The 16,063-nt window shown below is 42.6% G+C and overlaps 1 protein-coding gene across 2 annotated transcripts; it reads right to left on the reverse strand.

The window, feature by feature from the left end:
* Nucleotides 1–477: 477 nt before the first annotated feature.
* Nucleotides 478–16,062, reverse strand: bag6l (BCL2 associated athanogene 6, like). 2 transcript variants are annotated; one of them, XM_028424222.1, is made up of 25 exons: nucleotides 16,016–16,062; nucleotides 14,993–15,077; nucleotides 14,784–14,901; nucleotides 13,861–14,072; nucleotides 13,692–13,763; nucleotides 13,485–13,607; nucleotides 12,383–12,570; nucleotides 10,130–10,259; nucleotides 9,844–10,047; nucleotides 9,252–9,477; nucleotides 8,832–8,894; nucleotides 8,432–8,739; nucleotides 8,098–8,176; nucleotides 7,318–7,631; nucleotides 6,974–7,217; nucleotides 6,700–6,869; nucleotides 6,560–6,613; nucleotides 6,328–6,430; nucleotides 6,054–6,178; nucleotides 5,828–5,962; nucleotides 5,386–5,448; nucleotides 5,090–5,287; nucleotides 4,874–4,981; nucleotides 2,141–2,287; nucleotides 478–1,443 (listed from the first exon to the last, which is right to left on the reverse strand). In XM_028424222.1, the coding sequence occupies exons 2-25, from the start codon at nucleotides 15,071–15,073 to the stop codon at nucleotides 1,345–1,347; spliced, it is 3,564 nt and encodes a 1,187-aa protein (XP_028280023.1). In that variant the 5' UTR covers nucleotides 15,074–15,077; nucleotides 16,016–16,062; the 3' UTR covers nucleotides 478–1,344. The 2 variants fall into 2 exon arrangements, with proteins under 2 accessions (XP_028280023.1, XP_028280014.1); XM_028424213.1 differs by lacking the exon at nucleotides 16,016–16,062 and adding an exon at nucleotides 15,468–15,569.
* Nucleotide 16,063: the final 1 nt, after the last annotated feature.

Consider the following 16,063-nt stretch of genomic DNA (forward strand, 5'->3'; position numbering starts at 1 on the left):
TTATGTCACTGTGTGTCCAGTTTTGTCTCTCTCTCTGTATCTTTTAGCAGGTCTCTCTCTTCAGATCAGCATGCTGACCTGCTTTCAGCCCTCTGACAAATCCAGTGTCTACTGTCAACACCTGCCTGACGTTCACCTATGTAGTACTAGTATAATTAACTTAACTTTTTCAGCATTTTGATTACAAGAACCCCTCATTTTTATCCTTGTAATGTATGCTTATTGTATGTATCTCTCTCTCTCTCCTTCATCCTCTCTGTCCTGTCTACCTCTTCTCCTCTACCAGGCTGACTGTCAGCAGGAAGGTTCTCTCTTGTGAGCCCTGCTCAAGGTTTCTTCCTGTTAAAGGGGAGTTTTTGTTGCCACTGTCTGCTTACTTGGGCGTTCAGGTTCTGGATTTCTGTAAAGCACCTAGAGATAATTTTGATTGTAAAAAGAGCTATATAAATAAAACTGAATTGAATTGAATAGAAACACTGATTTAGAAGTCCATTTATTTCAGTGATATTACAAGCAGAGTAACTGTTCAGTTTGACTGCAGCTGTGAAACATGACACACTGTCTTGGTCCTTCAGCAGATAACTATACTGCAGCTTAACACCACATCATTGAAGTATCTGGTATAAATTAACACTATTGTCATTCTAAAATACAAATAAAATGTGTTTCATTGTGATATCTACGATCATGATGCTAAATAATACAAATATGATGGAATGCAACACTTGTCAAATCATTATGAAATCACTGCTCATTTACTATGTACAACTAGCACTCATTTACAGTCTTATACAAACAGTATATAATGCATGTGCTGTATGACACCAGATAAGGAGCACTGCTGGGACCACACTGAGATCATAATGTCATCATTTTAGGAGACAAGAGGGACAGAAGACTCAACTGTCTATGACTATGCTGGACACAGAACATTGTATGCACATGTTAATATAAATTTATGTTCAGGTATTTTCCTGACTTTAGACTGTTTACTACAAGACGGTTAAATCTCATAACATGACAGGATCCTGTCACAACAATACAATGGCTGACATTCTTAGTGCAACTGCTTCTTATACATTTGAACTTTCTTCTCACAGTATCACAACTTTTCTAGAAGTTTTCACTTAACTGTCAGCAGTGGTCCTACACTACATGGTATCTCAGACTGCCTCAGAACCAATAGAAGAGGCCCAATCAGAGATCTGTTTAACGCTCCCCATACTTCACCAACGGATTCCACCTCACATGTGAATGTTTAAGCTGGAATAAGAGGAAGAGGAATCATTCAGTGATATCAGACCATGTTTCATACATTGCAAAGGTGTGTAGGTGTCTGTAGGATTAGGAGTCTTCTAAAGAGAACGCTCGATGTGTGTTGGGGAATCTCTGGGCATTGTAGTCTGGATCGTCTCTCACTCGCTCCTTAATGTCAGTCTTCACCTGGCACGAGAAAGTGTTGGCTATTAATACATGTCTGTTCAACACACGGTATATGAGTCACTCAATATCTGGCTATAAATCTATCCAAAGAGAGGAGACAAAGTAACAAAGGGACAACTCCAGATCCAACACAGGGTTTTTATCCAGGTGACTAGGATTTATTAGTGACCTGTGACTGAAATCTACATAGTGGATTTAATATTTTCAGCAGAAATTTTACACTTACAGGCTTTAGTGCCCTTAAATTAAATTGAACAATAGAGGAGTGCACCAGCTGGGTGGGATAAAGTAGCTTATAACTCTATAGCTTAATAGCTATATAGGAATTAATACTAATACATATGCTGCCATTGTTGTTCTTTTAAGGTTGTGGGATCATTTCAATGTTACCACCACCTGCTTATTCCTGCTCCACATAACGAATAAACGTTACACTCAGACACAATGTATATAGGGCTTCAGCCTCAGTGGTGCACTAGTCAAGTGCAGTCAGTCAGACATAAGGTTACAGCCAGATGTATGCCCAGCTGGTGCACTTCACTCTTGTCTGTGTCTGGAAGGGGCATTTTTTGGCTTGGCTGAGTTAGGGTTAATTCAACAGACACAAAATAATAGGTTACTTTAGATATATAACAGGTCAAGCACCTTTAAGTTTCATAAAATCTATCAGGGTGCTACCCTGGACTCTGCATTTTACCTGTTTGGTGTAAGCTTCCTGCAGCTCTGGCCTCTCCAGCTCCCCCTGCAGGCTGTTTGGAGTGGTTACAGGCAAGACTCCTGCAGAACGAACAGCTCGACTAACTGCGTCAGACAGGGACAGGTGTGGTCCTTCACACTGACTGGTCTGAGGACAGAAAACACATTCCTGTCTGACAACAAGAACCTGTGCAGAGCTGCCTTCTAAAGTAAAGGTACCGTAGTCCTTTATTTATTCTTTATATATGTATGTATTGATTGCTTTTGTAGACTACATCAGGAGCAGTCTTGACAGATCATTTGTTCAGTGCCTTGGATTGCAGCGATCCTCCGATAGTGTTCTGTTATTGATCATCAAGGGCAATTGAATAAATAAAGCAGAAATACATTGACAACCCAAACAATGGTTGATGTCTGGAAATGTAAAATTCATTATTTACACTGCTCTAAAAAAAGGGAACACTTAAAGAACACAATGTAACTCCAAGTCAGTCACACTTCTGTGAAATCAGCCTGTCCAGTTAGGATCAACACTGATTGTGAATCAGTTTCAGCTGCTGTTGTGGAAATGAGAGGCAATAATCAAGACAGCCCCTATAAAGGAGAGGTTCTGCAGGTGCTGACCACAGACCATTTCTCTGCTCTCATCCTTTCTGCCTGATGTTTTGCTCACTTTTGCATTTTGTCAGTGCTCTCACCCCTAGAGGTAGCATGAGGCGGTGTCTACAACCCACACAAGCTGCTCAGGTAGTCCAGCTCATCCAGGATGGCACATCATTGAGAGCTGTGGCAAGAAGGTTTGCTGTGTCCAGAAGCACAGTGTCCAAAGCGCGGAGGGAGCCGTAGGGGGGCAACAACCCAGCAGCAGGACCTCTACCTCCTCCTCTGTGCAAGGAGGAACAGGAGGAGCGCTGCCAGAGCCCTGTAACATGGCCACCAGCAGGCCACTAATATGCATCTTTCTGCTCAAACTGCTTAAACTGTTGTAGGGAGGCCATGGCACAGGCACGTGGAGGCCACGCACACTACTGAGCCTCATTTTGACTCATCTTGAGGAATTTCCACTCAAGTTGGATCAGCCTGTAATGTGATTTTCCACTTTTATTTTGAGTATGGTTCCAAATCCAGACCTCCATAGGTTAATAATTTAGATTTACATTTACTATTATTTGTTATTTTCTCAATGTATTCCATTATGTAATCAATGAAGACTTTAAACTGGAACATTTCATTAGTTGAGATCTGGGATGTGTTATTTTAGTGTTCCCTTTATTTTTTGAGCAGTGTATTTATTTCTTTATGCACCCACCCTAAAAAAAAGTTCATTTCCTCATTAATGTACACACATCACCCCATATTGACAGAAATGTTTATTTATTTATTGAAAAAGTGAAATATCACATGGTCCTAAGTATTCAGAGCCTTTGCTGTGACACATATATTGAACTCAGGTGCGTCCATTTCTTCTGATCATCCTTCAGATGGTTCTACACCTTCATTTGAGTCCAGCTGTGTTTGATGATACTGATTGGACTTGATTAGGAAAGACACACACCTGTCTATAGAAGACCTTATAGCTCACAGTGCATGTTAGAGCAATGAGGATCATGAGCTCAAAGGAACTGCCTGAAGAGCTCACAGACAGAATTGTGGCACAGATCTGGCCAAGGTTACAAAACAATTTCTGCTGCATTTAAGGTTCCTAAGAGCACAGTGGCCTCCATAATGCTAAAATAGAAGAAGTTTGGGATGACCAGAACCCTTCCTAGAGCTGGCCATCCAGCCAAACTGAGCGGGGGAGAATAGCCTTGGTGAGAGAGGTAAAGAAGAGCTCCAGAGATGCAGTTGGGAAATGGGAGAAAGTTGTAGAAAGTCAACCATCACTGCAGCTCTCCACCAGTGGCCTGATGGAAGCCTCTTCTCAGTACAAGACACATGAAAGCCCACATGGAGTTTGCCAAAAAAAAACACCTGAAGGACTCCAAGATGGTGAAAAATAAGATTCTCTGATGAGACCAAGATAGAACTTTATGTCCTTAATTCTAAGCGGTATGTGTGGAGAACACCAGGCACTGCTCATCACCTATCTAACAGTCCCAACAGTGAAGCATGGTGGTGGCAACATCATGCTGTGGGGGTGGTGACTGGGGACCTGAACGCTCAGGACCTCAGACTGGGCTGAAGGTTTACCTTCCAACAAGACAATGATCCTAAGCACACAGCTAAGAGTGGCTTCACAACTCTGTGACTGTTCTTAAATGGCCCAGCCAGAGCCCTGACTTAAACCCAACTGAGCATCTCCGGAGAGACCTAAAAATGGCTGTCCACAAACATTTACCATCCAACCTGACAGAACTGGAAAGAATCTGCAAGGAGGAATGGCAGAGGATCCCCAAAAACTTTGTTGCAACTTTCCCAAACAGACTCATGGCTGTATTAGTTCAAAAGGGTGCTTCTACTAAATACTGAGCAAAGGGTCTGAATACTTATGACCATGTGATATTTTAGTTTCAGCAAAAATGTCAACAATTCTGTGTTTTTCTGTCAATATGGAATCCTGTGTGTACATTAATGAGGAAAAAATGAACTTAAATGATTTGAGCAAATGGCTGCAATGTAACAAAGAGTGAAAAATTTAAGGGGGTCTGAATGTACTCACTGTAATTTCATTGTTTGTTAGACCAGATTTTGGACAGAATAAAGCAAGGTGTTACCCAGTCTGCTGTTAGCTCACCTTCCTCCTCTTGGCGGGCATCCCGTGCAGGTAGGCATCAGACAGCGGGGGCTGGGCTTTGATCTTCCTCTGAGACAGCATATCATGTCTGATGATGGGAACCCACTCCTAACAAGACATTTTTACAGCTGATTAAAACAGAGCCACAGCATGTTTTTTCTGAAGCAAATATTAACACTGCATTGATCCAAATTAATGTAAAACCTGACTCCTTACTGGCGGAACAGCTGCTGCCCATGGCTCCATCTCAGGGGCTGCCTCCTCTCTTCCTGTTGGGGCGTCTAGACGATATTGAGTGTCCCCTGATGAGGCGGTGTTTTCTCCAGGAGGCACCCCCCTCTCTCCACGGTCACCTGATGAAACCATGGCTTCCTCAGCTGTGGTGGCTGCAGCTGGAGACAGAGTCTCCTCCATCTGTGAGAGGAGCACAGTCTGACTCACTATAGCCGGAAGCAGTGGGCTCTGGTAATTAACACATTACACCAAACTGAACCTTTAAGAAAATAACCTACCTCCACACTGCGACTCTCTGGGGTTTGCTCCACCTCAGCCTCTGTTCTCTGGTTCAGCTCACCCTAAAATAACAATGTGGTTTAGCAATAGTAACTTTAAATAATTCTGGACCTCAATATTGAAATCAAACTGATGTTGTAAATCTCCTTTGAGATATACTGGATCATTCTGACTCTGTTTAAACACAGGACACTGTAGTTTAGAGGTAGATGGAACTATTATTGGAAAAAGAAACAAACCATTGTAATAAGTGACCGTGTGTTGTAATGGAAAATAGTGTGATTATTATGAAGTCTGTCTCTTGTACCCTGTATGACCATTACAAGAATGTGTACTTTTCATGACCTCTTTGTACGTGACCAGACATAGGGTAAGTAGGTGTGAAGGACGTCAGTAAATGCCATCCCAAATACTTCTTGTTTGTATAACTGTGTTAATTACTTGTGTATAGATGACGTAGCGCTGGATTTGGTCCTCAGTAACTGGGTTGTGTTCCAGAATGACATGCAGCCTCATAGACATCATACTGGTCAGCCAGTTAACCAGACTTGGATTGACTTCTGCAGACATCCGCCTCTGTGAAACACAAATATGGAGAGACACACAGCTGCTGATTTGGTGATATTAATGGAGTATGATGCTGGGGAGTGAAGTGACGTATACTAACAATGCGGTGGTTGATGACGGCAGTCAGGGCTCTCTGTTCCCCTCCGAGGCAATACAGGTTTAGAGCCAGACACTCAAATAGACCCTGAGTGCACAGCAACAGCAGACGAGGACCGAACATGTGGTCTGAAAGGAAAAACATGAATCACACCTCCTCATTTTCAGATTAGGAAATCTACAAGTTACTGAAGCATACTAAAAACACCACAATCCCCTCAAAATTAAACAACTTTTCTTTTTCATCAGCACCTGACATTAACTCAACATTAACTTACCACTGCAGCGCAGGATATGTGAGGCCATCTGAGTGAACTGCTGTCTCAGAAATGATAGGTTGGTCTGAACAATGTCCACTCCATCTCGCACAGTCACTGTGGCCTAGACAAATACCAAAAACTCATTTATGTCCAACACCATACCACAAACTGTACCTGGCATACAGCAGAGAACAATGGAGACACTGTAGTAGTCTGGATAAATGTTGGGTGTGACAGAGGATGTCCTTACAAAACTCTCAGCTATGTACTCCTCCAGTCCATTGATGAGGTCCTCAGCTGCTATCTGCAGTAAGGAAACACACAAATCAGCAGATGAGACACTGCTCATAAGTTAACTGTTTGTCAGGCAAACACTTGAGCAGTACTCACAGCTATATTAGCATCAGTGGGCTCTCTGCCCTGGAGGTAGTGTTCAGTGAAGAAGTCAGTGAGCTGTGGCTGGATGCGGCTTAAAGGCTGGGCATTCCCATGAAGCAGCAGCACCATGTCCACCATGGAGAAACTCTGACACACTAGGGACAGTAGGTCACCAAAGAACCCTGCCAGCAGGAACCACTTCATCAGTATATTCATAAAAATTATAGTGATTCACGAGATCGGTAACTGAAAAATGTCATTTAAATGTGACTGTTGTAAGACTCACCCACAGCATCTCCAGAGCCAGGAGTAAAGAGGTTGCTGGTCTGGGACAGTCTTTGGATAAACTGGGCGATGCTCTCACCGTTGCCCTGCTGTGCTCCCAGAGAGCTCATCATGGTGGACAGCACTCCCTGCACAATGCCGGTGAACAACTCTGGGCTCAAAGAGTCTCCACCTGGAGCACTCCCAGCATGAGGTGTCTGAGGCTGTGGTCCTGCGGTGCCTGTACCTTGGCCCGTAGCAGCGGGCTGGGTAAAAACAACACTCAGTGATGGGTATGAAAAAAATATAGCCTTTATGACTGTTTTTTTTATTTTTTTTTTACAGATGTACACTATATTTACTCACTGGTGTGAACTCTGACATGCCCTGGAGAAAGTCAGGCACCCTTGGCAATGTCACAGTGATGGATGGGGGCAGTCCAGAGCCACCTCCCCCTGGCATAGTTGCTCCTCCCAGTAGAGAGCTCAAAAGCTGAGCCACACTTGCCTCAGGTCCGCCCTCTGCTGGCTGGCCGATGGAGGTAGTGCTGGTGGTGTGTGTAGATGTCTGTCCAGAGGTGTTAGCAGTGGCTGGGGGAGGTGATGTCGTGGAGGGGTCAGAAGAAGCAGAGGTAGAGGAGGACTGAGAGCTGGTTGAGGAGGGGACAGTCAAGGGACCACCTGGAGGGGTGAGAAAAACAGGATGGAGGATAACCAGTTTTTTATTTAATTAAAAGATTAAGAAAACCTTTACCTGTCCCACAATGGGGAAATTGCATAATTACTTCAGAGAAGAGAACAAAATATACATTTATATTATGTTTTTACGTTTTTGGTATTACATTAACTTTGAGTCACTGTGTTCAATCTTTCAAATAAGTCTTACAAGTCATCATTACACAACTGAAGTACATTCTGGGTAGTTATATATAAGAAGGAGTTTAAATTCCTAACAATAATATTCAATCAATTAATCACTGGATGATAAGAGCTGGTTCATAAACATGTATGTCTGGCAGCAGGAATAGTACAAAGCATTTTACACCAGTTTTGACTGACTTAAGCGTGCATAAGTCAGTCAAAACTATACGGTTCATGAAAACTATACTGTAAAAACTGTGATAATATGAAAGAATCAGTGGCTGACCTGGCTGGCCTGGCATCAGCAACTGTCCAACCAGACCACTGATCATCTGGGTGAGAGAGGAGGGAGCCAGTGGTGTTCCCTGCAGTGGTAAAGAGGGAAAGAGTAATTGATTTTGGATTTTAGCCAATTATCCAACAATCAATCAAAACAAACAATCAACTGGAAGCTTTTCAACTGTTCTGTTAAAGAAAATGAAATTATGTTTTTGTTTTTGCTAGAGTAAATTTATTTTGTTTTAGATGGATACCATCCAAGGCTCTAGGAAATGTCAGTGTGTTGCTAATTAACTGCTACCGATATAGTTTAGCCTGTCACCCCTTTGTGCTGGTGTTACCTGTCCTGGCTGCTGGCCAACTGTGGGGACTGTAGCCCTCACATTGATGGTGGTTCCCCTGGTTCCTACGGGTTGAGGGATACGTGGGGAGAAGGACGGTCTGGTGATGACCACCCTACCCTGAGCAGGGTGGGGGGCCTGTGGAGCAGCAGTTCCCTCAGCACCAGATGTTGAGTCAGGGCCTGACATCTGTGCTGAGTGGCCTGCTGAGGCTGCAGCAGCCATGGCAGCAGCTTGGTGAGAGATTTGATGCACAATGGCCTGCATGAACTCCGGGGGGAGTCCTGGGAAGTGGGCAGCTGTTGCTCCTTGAAACAAGTTGTTCCAAATATGTATTAATCAATCCAACAGATGCTGTAGCTATTACCATAGCAACAATCCACCCGCTCACACCACTCACCTGGTTGTCCAGGATCTGCTACATGTGGCTGTCCTGGAACCTGGGAAGCAGCAGCAGACTCACCTGTTCAACACAGCAGCAAGACAGTCATCTATTTACTCACTATGAATTATAGTATACGAAATGTGGCTGGCATTTAATGGCAACAAGAAAAAAAAAGTTTTTACTTTGCAAGCAACAGGTCATTGACAGCACTGCAGTCACCAGGTAAACAACTACAAAGCTACACTAATCTTAGCTCATGAAATCATGTGTGCCTAATGTCCTGTCATTTTATCTTCTCAAATCAATTGACGTGACATAGTGGGGATCACTTTCTCCCAGTCCATGCCATCCATAAGCTTTAAATACTCTCTGTTTTGCTCATGTGACCACAGCTAAACATGTATAGCCTGTTCTATGATATAGCAGCACTCATACCATCAATGTTCATCTGCATCATGACTACGGGCTCCATAGTCTGATGGGTAATCCGGATCACTCTGGGTCCTCCCTGGCCCTGATGGTGAGCTATCCCATTTGCCTGAAGAGGGGGTGCCTGTCCTGCAGTCTGCTGATCTGACTGGCCTGTGGCCTGAGAGGAAGGACGTCCTTCAGCTGCCTGTCTCCCATTAGATGTCATAGTTACTGTTGTCCCCAAGTTTATCTAGAGGAGAAAGACAGATTTATGTTGTTACAAACTTTGTAAACAACAAATGTTAACATTACAGGTGTCAATCCTATATTATGGTTACACCAACCTATGCACAATTTAACTGCCTTACACTTACATGGTTTGATTGACAGTCTAGTTTCAACCAATTGCTGCAACAGTATTTTCAGAAAAAATGTCAAGGAATGCTGTCTTCTTTCATCAGCACCTGACATTATTCTATAAAAGCAAATTTTTCCTACAACTACTGGGGCATTATGACCAGGAAATAAGCATTCTGTGTTTATTCACATGTATATTTTCCTAACAGATTGAATCATCTTTTATTCTATAAAGTGGCTCAGTGTGGGTTGAACCTACTGGAATGGGCATGTGTGGCAGGCCAGTCTGAAGCAGGACTGGGTGGTTGTAATGGGCCATGGGGCGAACCACATACAGGTGACGTGGAGGAGAAGTTGCAAGATTACAGCGTAGGTCACCAAGGACAACCAGGGTGTTTCCTAGGAGACGCAGAGCATCTCCAACCAAGTTAAGAATGCGCTGATCCTCTTCTCTTTCCTGGGTCTGTAAATAATCACAGGCAATGTTTGGACTGTTATAGTAAAAAAACTACTACTTACTACTACTTAAAATACACCCTCCTTACATTGTTATTATAGTCAGCTGATGTGGCTGCTCCAAGGATTGAGTGAGTCCTCTCTATGAATGGACGTAACCGCTCCTCCACCCTCCTGACCTCAGAGAGAACCTCCACAAACTCAGCTGGGCTTGGGTGGCTAGGGACAAACAGTTAACAATAGTCAGCACTACAAAGACACCCCATAGTTTTTCATAAGAGACTGGAAAACAAAGAAACCGCTGTTACCTGATCATATCGTTTGTCTCTCATATTAAACAGGTCTCTAAGACCGCCTTCTTTCACCTGCATAATATTGCTAAGATTAGGAGCATCCATCAGAGTGATGCTGAAAAGCTGATTTTTGTCACTTCAAGACTGGACTACTGCAACTCACTACTGTCTGGACATCCACATTACTCCATCAGCAGCCTGCAGCTGATCCAGAACGCAGCAGCAAGAGTTCTGACAGGAATCAGCAAAAGAGATCATATCTCTCCTGTTCTAGCGTCTCTTCACTGGCTCCCAGTGGGCTCAAGAATACACTTCAATATCCTTCTCCTAACCTACAAGGCTCTACATGGACTAGCTCCAATATATCTGCAGGACCTGATAGTCCTGTATGTTCCTAATAGGACACTCAGATCTCTGAGTGCAGGTTTACTTGTAGTTCCTAGGATTCATAAAAGTAGAATGGGAGGATGAGCTTTTAGCTACCAGGCACCGCTACTATGGAACCAGTTACCAATCTGGGTCCGAGCGGCCGACACTGCCTCCACCTTTAAGACTAGACCTAAAGCTTTTCTGTTTAGTAAAGCATATAGTTAGCCTTAAACATAGTGTGTAGGGCTGACCTCAGGTATAACAGGTATCATAGGGCCGATAAAATCTTAGCTTTTAGCACAGCTATGCTGCTCTAGGCCTACGCTGTCGGGGGGCACAAACATGATCCACTGAGCAGTTTCCCTCTCACCCTCTGACCTCTCTTCTCATTAGTCTGGCTCATACTGGTAATTCATCTCATAATCTGTGATTGCTGTCTTCCTTGTAGTTTTGTGCCTTGCTCTCTCTTTGCAGGTCTCCAGACCTGCATGCTGACCTGCAGTCCGGCCCCTAAATTCTCCAGTGCTCATTGACTACACCAGCCTCTGCTGCTCATCTTTGTTTTAATTACTATCAAATTACTATTACTACTTATGGACTGACGATACATATAGATATAGATATGGGCAGCAGTGGCTCAGTGGTATAGCAGGGTTGTCCATTAACCGGAAGGTTGGTGGTTCGATCCTCCCTAGTCACTGTTGTGTGTCCTTGGGCAAGACTGGGCGTAGGGCTGGGCTGCCTTAAGCAATTTCCCCATTGTGGGACTAATAAAAGTTTCAAATTTATCCATTATAATTTAATCACCGTTTTATCTTGCTTGTCATGTTTGTTCTGTAATGTATGATGTTTGCTGCATGTTTGTTCCTCTCTCTCTCGCTCTCTCCTGTCTCCCTCTCCTCCTCCTCCTCTACCTGGCTGACTGTCAGCAGGAAGGTTCTTACTTATGAGCCGGATCCTGCTCAAGGTTTCTTACTGTTTAAAGGGAGTTTTTCCTTGCCACAGTGCTCCTAAGGGGGTTCAGGCTCTGTTTCTCTCTCTGTGAAGTTCTTTAAGACAATTTATAATTGTAAAATGCGCTATATAAATAAAACTCAATTGAATTGAATTGTTAATGCAAGACACATATTTTGGAATATAAACAAATTAAGTTTTTACTATTTCTAGGTCATCAAAGATATTTAACTGTCTGGCTTCTGACATGTTAACTCATTTGTACAGTTGTATGTTAACCAGTCTCAGTTTACACCCTGAAAACATTTTGTGAAAACAGAATCATATCAATGCACATTTATGAAGACTAAATGTGACAACGTCATCAGAAGATCAAAACATCAAGCTTATTCACTGAATTAGTGAAAATCTACGTCATTGTAAATACAGAACTTAATTGCTAAAGAATGAGGGACACTAATCAGCAAAACTCAAGCGTGTCCCAACTGAACCCAGCAGGTCCCAAAGAGATAAGATTTTAAATTCACTGCCTGTGTAATACAATTTAGTAGCTTCACTGCTTTTATGGCTTTTACTAACGGTGTTCTCTCACCTGTATTATAGTTGCTTTAAATGGGTATTAGAAAATACACTTTCTAGTGTTAAATTACCACTCTCAGAGTAGTTTAACACTTTGCTGTGCACCTTGTGTTTGATTGGCACAAGCAGTCCACAGCTGTAACTTACTTGCTGCCAGTGTTAGCTGGTCTCTCAGTCTGGGTGGAGGTAGAGGATGATGCAGCAGGAGGGGAGCTGATGTCCATGGGTTGTGAAGTGACAGCCCCTCTGACAGATGAAGAGGAAGATGGCATGGAAGATGAAGAGGTCTCTGGTACCTCTGTCTCTGAGTGGGAGCTGCTGTCACTGGACACACCCTACAACACATAACACATCACAACATACAGCATACAACTTCACATGCAGGCTCAGTACTGTGCTGTGCTCCCATAGAAACAGGCCAGATGTTTTCTTTTAGATTAAATCTTTTTAACCCATGCTTTAAGAATTCAAAATCTGGCATTAACTGTGGCATGTTATGTCTTCAACTAAGTGAATTTGAGAATAAAGTCATGGTATTTTGTTTTGTTCACAATAAAGATAATTCAATAGTGATTTACTCAGGATAAGTTAAAAAATCTGAATAAACTCACAAGTCACACTAACTGTGACTGCAAAAATATATTTTCAGTTATAACATATGTAATGGTCACCTCTTGGCACTGATTATTGGCTGCCAGGCTATGAAACTACATGAGCTGATACGTTCCAGAGTCAGTCAGACTGTATAAAAGGGAGCCATAGGCTGTGACATGACAGAACCAGAACAGAAAAGACAGCATAGCAATGTGTGACGTAGGTAGTGTGAAGAAGGTGATGGTTGAGGAAATGTTTTATGATGGAAACTTGGCAGCAGCCATGATTTGTACTGACAACTTTTACCTTCTAAAGAACTACATTTTTTTGACGTTATTTTGTTCATTTTGAAATCAATGAACTGAGGTGATTGCAGTGTGGCTCAGCTGTTTAGTCCTCTTGGCAATCTTATGTGTCATATCACTGCACTTTGTGATCTGAAATATTATCTAACCAAACTATAAAAAACTTTTAGGATCATGTGTTTTCCCAGCACTGAGGTGATGTTACATTTAGAGCTGAACACAAATTTACAGTTTTTGGGGTATTTTTTCCCCTTTTGTTGGTATTCTGTTCTTAACTTAGTGGTTGTTTTAACACATGACATGTTGTGTCAATGTTGTCAGCCTGTATATATAAAAAATAGCACATGTACCTCCAGCCTGTGGATCAGGGACTGTGCGTCTCTGAGCAGATTCTCAGCCAACTGCAGCCTCATCCTGGGCTCACTCTGCACTGACTGGTCTAAGTTGATCTGCACATCCACTGAGCCGTTGCTCTACAAACACAATCATGTGTCAGCTTAACAGAAACAGTAAGAGAAAACAGACTGATGAAATCTGGGCAAACAATGAGCCTGTACCCCTGAGCCTGTGCTGACCCTGGCACTTCTTCCAGCTTCACCAACACCAGCCATCATCTGCTGAACTGACATCTGCAACACAAATTCCACCCGTCAAAAAAGGCATGGACTTCCATTCAGCAAAATACAACACAGTCTTTGAGTTGCATGCGCCAAGCTGTTCCCCCACCTGTATCTGCTGTGGGTCCATGATGTTGACAGGCAGGTTAAAGGTGCCTAGCATCACATAGCTGTTGCGGTCGTGTGATGCACCCTGGGAAGAGGTGTGGCTGCTGCTTCCAGTGTCTGCTGCCCCGGTGGAAACACCAGCACCCCCGGAGCAGGACATGTTGGCTTGAGGTGGGGCCCGCTCCACCAGGTGAATAACTTTTCCATCCACATCTAAAGGAAAAAGGAAAAAAATGAGCTTTAACATACATTTTCAATATACCATTTACTTTGACTTGCATTTTCATGTGTTCCAGTATACTGCAAAACAGACTTTAATCTAGTTTTTTTTCTCTTCCCCTGTCTCAATCAGCAGCTCAGGTTAAAATAACATGTAGTCAGCTATAGTCTACAGATTCTCAACTATAGTCTACAGATTCTCAACATGCACTCAAAAGCTCAATGTTAAAAAAATTACAAAAAAAAAACAGCAATTCTCCTCTGTCATACAATCTGTACAGCAGGCTTTGTAGACAATACCCTTCCAAACCTTCACAATGACACTGTGACAATACGGGGGAAAAAAGCCTGGATTTTTTAAGCTGATACACTTAATAAACAGTGTGCACGAACCTTTACATTTAAGAGCTGTTGTTTATAATTAACATACCGGATTGTATTAATATAAATACAGATGAAAATGATGATTAACAATGGCATGCTTCCAGTATACAATGCTGTAATTGCTGTTATATGTCACAACCTGTGGTTGATGGGTAACAATGACTTGGGTCTCCATATTAAGAGTGGTGGTATATGAATGGTCTCTACTACAAATATCATAGTTTTGAGGTAAAAAGGTCATATACACAGCCAATCTTCATCTCATGTGCTGTTTTAACTGTGTGCACAGAAAAGCAGATACTATAGATGTCATTTACTCACTGTATTCAGTCAGCGTTCTGTCATCCTGCAGCACTTTGCCCTGGTAGATCAGCCTCTGCTTGTCTACCGGGATCTCAACTGAGGATGCTATGTGCTCCTTAAATTGCTTCACTGTCAGCTAGGAGACACACAATAAACACAACCTGTCACTGAAAGGGAGGGCCAGTGGGGAGCCTAACTAGAACAGTACTTAAATCAAGGAGCATTACCTCGCCTCTGACTTTGTAGCTCCTGCTCTGTGAGTCCAGAGTCTTCACAGTGACTTCAACCATACCGGTCGGCTCAGTCATATTTCTGAAAGTGCGAAATAATTATAAACCTATACACTGAGAGTTGGCTCTCTAATATTCACTGTTGTGCATTGAGAAATATCTTAAGTACAGGAAATGGGGAAGGAATGAACCAAGACGCAACCCCTTTACACGGCTAATGAGCTATATCCGCCATCAAACTAATAGATGTGATAAATAATTAGGCAGCAGCTGGTTAAAAGACAGCCTCAGAACCCCTTGTTGTTGTTATTAGCTTGTTAGCCAGCTAGCTACCGTTAGCTAATCCCAATTACTGGGAAGCTAGCGTTGCTAAGTAATCCTTCCTAGCTTCTCTACCTTAAGTTAAAACGCCTTTAAAAGTATTTTGAAATACTTCGCTTTCGATTTAATGTCTGCTAACCGGTACCACAACCTTGGAATTATTTTAAGGAAGATCCTGTCTTGATTATGATCCGTAAGCTAACTTGCTTAATTTCCCAAAACACGCAATGGTGCCAACGTCATAGGGCCCCAGTGACGTAGGAACTAGAAGCGTCTGTTTCGTGCCTGAGCGCTTTTCTTTTTTTTAAAGCATCATTTTGTCATAGGTTTGCAGTTCATTAAAAACGTTTACAGTGTTTACAATTTTTAAGATTAATCTCAACATCTGTTGATAGCGTCTACCCCCCATACAACTGATTCAGAATCATACGTTCTCGTTAAAACATTACCAAAGAAATATTTCTAAAGTCTCATAGAACAAAATGTTATTTGTATTAATAATTACATCACCACTATTATTAACAATTACCATTAGTTAGTAATATTAATGTTTAAATGCATTTGTTGTCGTCGCTTTAAAAGTGGAATGGTAGGTTCTGTTAGTACACTGTTCACCAACGCTGAGCTCACAGTTCTTGTCTCAAGTGGAATATTTCCACAGGGTCAAATTATGACATATGTCAAATTATGCAGATCTACCGCTGAGCGTGTGCGCGCTGGTGTGCGCGGCGGCAGCTCCTTTCCGTG

The sequence above is a fragment of the Parambassis ranga genome, chromosome 2, assembly GCF_900634625.1.
Source record: "Parambassis ranga chromosome 2, fParRan2.1, whole genome shotgun sequence".
NCBI classification, from domain to species: Eukaryota; Metazoa; Chordata; class Actinopteri; family Ambassidae; genus Parambassis; species Parambassis ranga.

Bases quoted from the DNA above. Each gene is read 5' to 3' on its own strand.
- bag6l (XM_028424222.1), bottom strand. From the start codon at position 15,073: ATGACTGAGCCGACCGGTATGGTTGAAGTCACTGTGAAGACTCTGGAC. The intron at 10,260-12,382 runs GTAAGTTACAGC...GTTTGTCCCTAG, and splicing joins CCAGCTAACACTGGCAGCAA to CCACCCAAGCCCAGCTGAGT. The intron at 5,449-5,827 runs GTAATTAACACA...TTGTTATTTTAG, and splicing joins GCTACGTCATCTATACACAA to GGTGAGCTGAACCAGAGAAC.